Source organism: Hordeum vulgare, chromosome 3H (genome assembly GCF_904849725.1).
Source record: "Hordeum vulgare subsp. vulgare chromosome 3H, MorexV3_pseudomolecules_assembly, whole genome shotgun sequence".
In the NCBI taxonomy this organism is placed as follows: Eukaryota; Viridiplantae; Streptophyta; class Magnoliopsida; order Poales; family Poaceae; genus Hordeum; species Hordeum vulgare.
In genome coordinates this window covers 185,302,386-185,305,348 of record NC_058520.1, presented here as the reverse complement: position 1 = coordinate 185,305,348, position 2,963 = coordinate 185,302,386, and the positions used below count along the sequence as shown (strand labels likewise).

Below are 2,963 nucleotides of genomic sequence, written 5' to 3'. Positions count from 1 at the left end.
GAACAAGGACGGAAACGCACACCATGTTTGGTTTGCGTAGGAACAACTCACAATGTCCAGCGGCCGGTGGCCGAAACAGCGGAAGCAACAAGAAAAAAAGCGAAGCAGCAGCGGAAGACAAATCATCTTCAGAAAGCGAAAAGCAAAGCTACGGGCCTACGGCGCGGCATGCGGCCGCGTCGACAGCTCGCCGTGCGCTTAGGCACGGGTGGTGGTGATGGTGGCGTGCGCGCGAACCAATATTTAGCTTAACTAGCAACAGATCTGGCGACGAGCAACTGGCTGGATAGGCCGGCGGGCAGTGATCTGATCTCGCGGGCGCGGCGGCCGCTGTCACGGGTGCGGACCCTCCGGGTTGTGCCGGCCATTGGCGCCGTACCGGGGATAGTCCTCGATGTCGACCTCCGTCACCACCCTCACCGGTCCTCGCCCTCGCCCTTGCTCCTCCACGGTGGTCGCCGTCCACCCGCGCGCTGCCTCCTCCTCCTCCTCCTCCTCCTGCATAAGTATATAAGTACCACGGATGAAAGTGAAAAGGTTGATCTCCAGTCCAGTTTTGCTACGTGCATCATCTCGGCAACTTAGAACATCAAGTACATAAACAAATCAATCGGCGGGGATCGAGAGAGGGGAAAATCAAACCTGTTCCGCGGCCTTGTCCAGCGCAGTCGCCGCTCCATCGTTCCCGTCAGCGTCAGGGTCAGCACTCGCTGCAAGGATTGACGAAGCGACTGATCCGTAACTAAAACATACCCTCGCACCAAGCAAGAACAGAGACGGGCAGTATTCGCCTACGGCTGCGAGTAGTTAGTAGTGCGTACCCGCAGAAGCCGCGGCGCCGAGGCGAGCAAGGCAGCACAGGGAGAGGAGCACCAGGAGCGCCGCGACGAGGCGCCGTTGTCGTTGCTGCTGCCGCGGCTGCGCCATCACATTGCCAAGCGCCACCCAACCACAAACACCTCTCTTTTCTCTCTCTATATATCTCTCTCCTACTCTTGCGCGCACGCGCGTGTGAATGAAGCGGGCAGACAGATATTGCTTGGCTTCTCGTCTTGGCCGATTTGACTTGTGCACAGTGGCCGCTTTATACAGAGAGGGGAGCGTCGGCTCATACGCGCGTGCGATCAGTGGTTAGTGGGGGGCTGGCTGTGTGCGGCCCTTCCCGCAGCGGCAAACGGCCGTCACATCGGGCCTCTACGTTACCGACGAAAACGCAAACGTTCGAAGAGCCGTCTGGATAGATCTAGGTGCGAACAAACGTACGAAGTACAAACGCAAATGTTTGACTGTGGACACACTGATCACACGGAGCGAAGGGGTCCGGTCAACCGCCGCATTGTTTATCGCCTCTTTTGCTCTGCGCGCTGTCGGCCAAGCGCAAGACTTTTGTTGGCATATGCCAAGATTCCGGGTGCGCGCCAGCCACGGCCCTCGTATTCTATTAAGCCTGGGATCGCCGCACCAACTGCCTGTTATTTAACCGTTTGAAAAATGGCGAACTCGAGCTTAGGATCTGCCCCCCACTTGTGTGGTTATGATTTTCCATAACTAAATCGCGGGGTCCTGCTGATCACCAGTGATCACATGGAAAAACCCCAATTATTTGTCAGGTCTCATGATTCGAGGTTTGTCTCATGCTTTCAGATTACCTGGTCGGTGTTTGGCTTTGGCTGTCATATGCCGATCGACCTCTCATCCTTCAGGCAACAGTTTCCACTAAATTTGAATTTCTGCACGAAATGGCAATTAAGCACTACATTTCGAGTGTTGGAGTTGTGCAAATTAAGCTGACCAGCGTGACGGATTACAAGCTCGCCGTAACACTCGTCGGACACCAACCATGCGTTATACTCCACGCCCAGATTTGCCGTCTCCTCGGCCTGCTTTGCCTCCTACTCCGCACTTATCCTTGCCTCTTGCTCCGTGTCCATATTTTCCCTAATAGTGTTACTTCATTGATCTCCTTCTTAATTCTCATAAGTCATTTTGAATGTTCCTTCAATGTATTTTCATTCATCAACATTATCTTGGCACCCTCCGTGTCTCGAGCAAGTTGCAACGGTTAGATTCATCTCTTTTCCAATGGGCCCAACGGCCCATTGGACCTTGACTCACGCCCTCATCGAAGGCGTCCAGCCCAAGTAAAGCTGGTGGGTCCCTGTCGCGCAGTGCTATATATAGAGGAGGTGGGGACCATGGCACGGGTTACAAGGTTCGTCGCCGTTACTGGTTCCTCACTCCTAACCCTAATCCGATCCAGAGGGTAGCACTGAAGCGATGGGTAGTCCACCGCCGCCGCTGCCACATCTCTCTCCTTCCCCACCGTCGTCACCACCTCACGACGGTCTCTGAAGGGAGCTCATCGAGTTCATCACAAGGTAATTAATCTACTATTTCATGTCGAACACATCTAGCCTAAGATCCACGGGATCTATCAATGGTATCAGAGCCACGAGGCTTTAGATGAGTTTCGGTTGAAACATGTACAAGAAAAGATTTCTCCATCCCCGATATGAACCCGAGAAGGGCAAAGTTCTAAGAAGAGAAATGTTTCACTGGAGTCTTCTTCGGCAAAGAAGCGCCCCGCAAGGCCACGCCTTTTCCTCTCGATCCCCACACGCATCGGCAAGCCGAGGTGTGGGGAAGAAGAACCCACCTCCTCGGAGGCAAAGAATGGATCTAGATCCAAAAGAAAAGAAAAAATGATGAAAGCAAACGGATCGGATCCGGAAAAGGCAAAAGGAGGGGAAAATGCAAACGAAAACAAAGTAGCCCCACGGGGGCAGAGACTCCATCACCAAATCCCTCGACAGCGATGCGCCCACTGGAAGGCAGACGCGCCACCGGCGAGGGGGATGGCAAAGGAGTTGTTTGTGAGCGCCAACACCCTCTCGGCAGGGGAGATGGCACCCCAACACACCACTTGACGGCGACGCACTCTCCCTCGGGAGAGGGCGCACACC

The 2,963-nt window shown here is 54.5% G+C and overlaps 1 protein-coding gene across 1 annotated transcript; it reads right to left on the bottom strand.

Annotated features, from left to right (window-relative positions):
- Positions 1–333: 333 nt before the first annotated feature.
- Positions 334–1,147, bottom strand: LOC123441611. Its single transcript, XM_045117965.1, has 3 exons — positions 822–1,147; positions 643–710; positions 334–498 (listed from the first exon to the last, which is right to left on the bottom strand). The coding sequence occupies exons 1-3, from the start codon at positions 925–927 to the stop codon at positions 334–336; spliced, it is 339 nt and encodes a 112-aa protein (XP_044973900.1). The 5' UTR covers positions 928–1,147.
- Between the last annotated feature and the right edge of the window lie 1,816 nt (positions 1,148–2,963).

Coding starts and splice junctions, on each gene's coding strand:
- LOC123441611 (XM_045117965.1), bottom strand. CDS start 927: ATGGCGCAGCCGCGGCAGCAGCAACGACAACGGCGCCTCGTCGCGGCG. Junction 711..821: donor CGGCGCCGCGGCTTCTGCGG/GTACGCACTACT, acceptor CAATCCTTGCAG/CGAGTGCTGACCCTGACGCT. Junction 499..642: donor TGGACAAGGCCGCGGAACAG/GTTTGATTTTCC, acceptor ATACTTATGCAG/GAGGAGGAGGAGGAGGAGGA.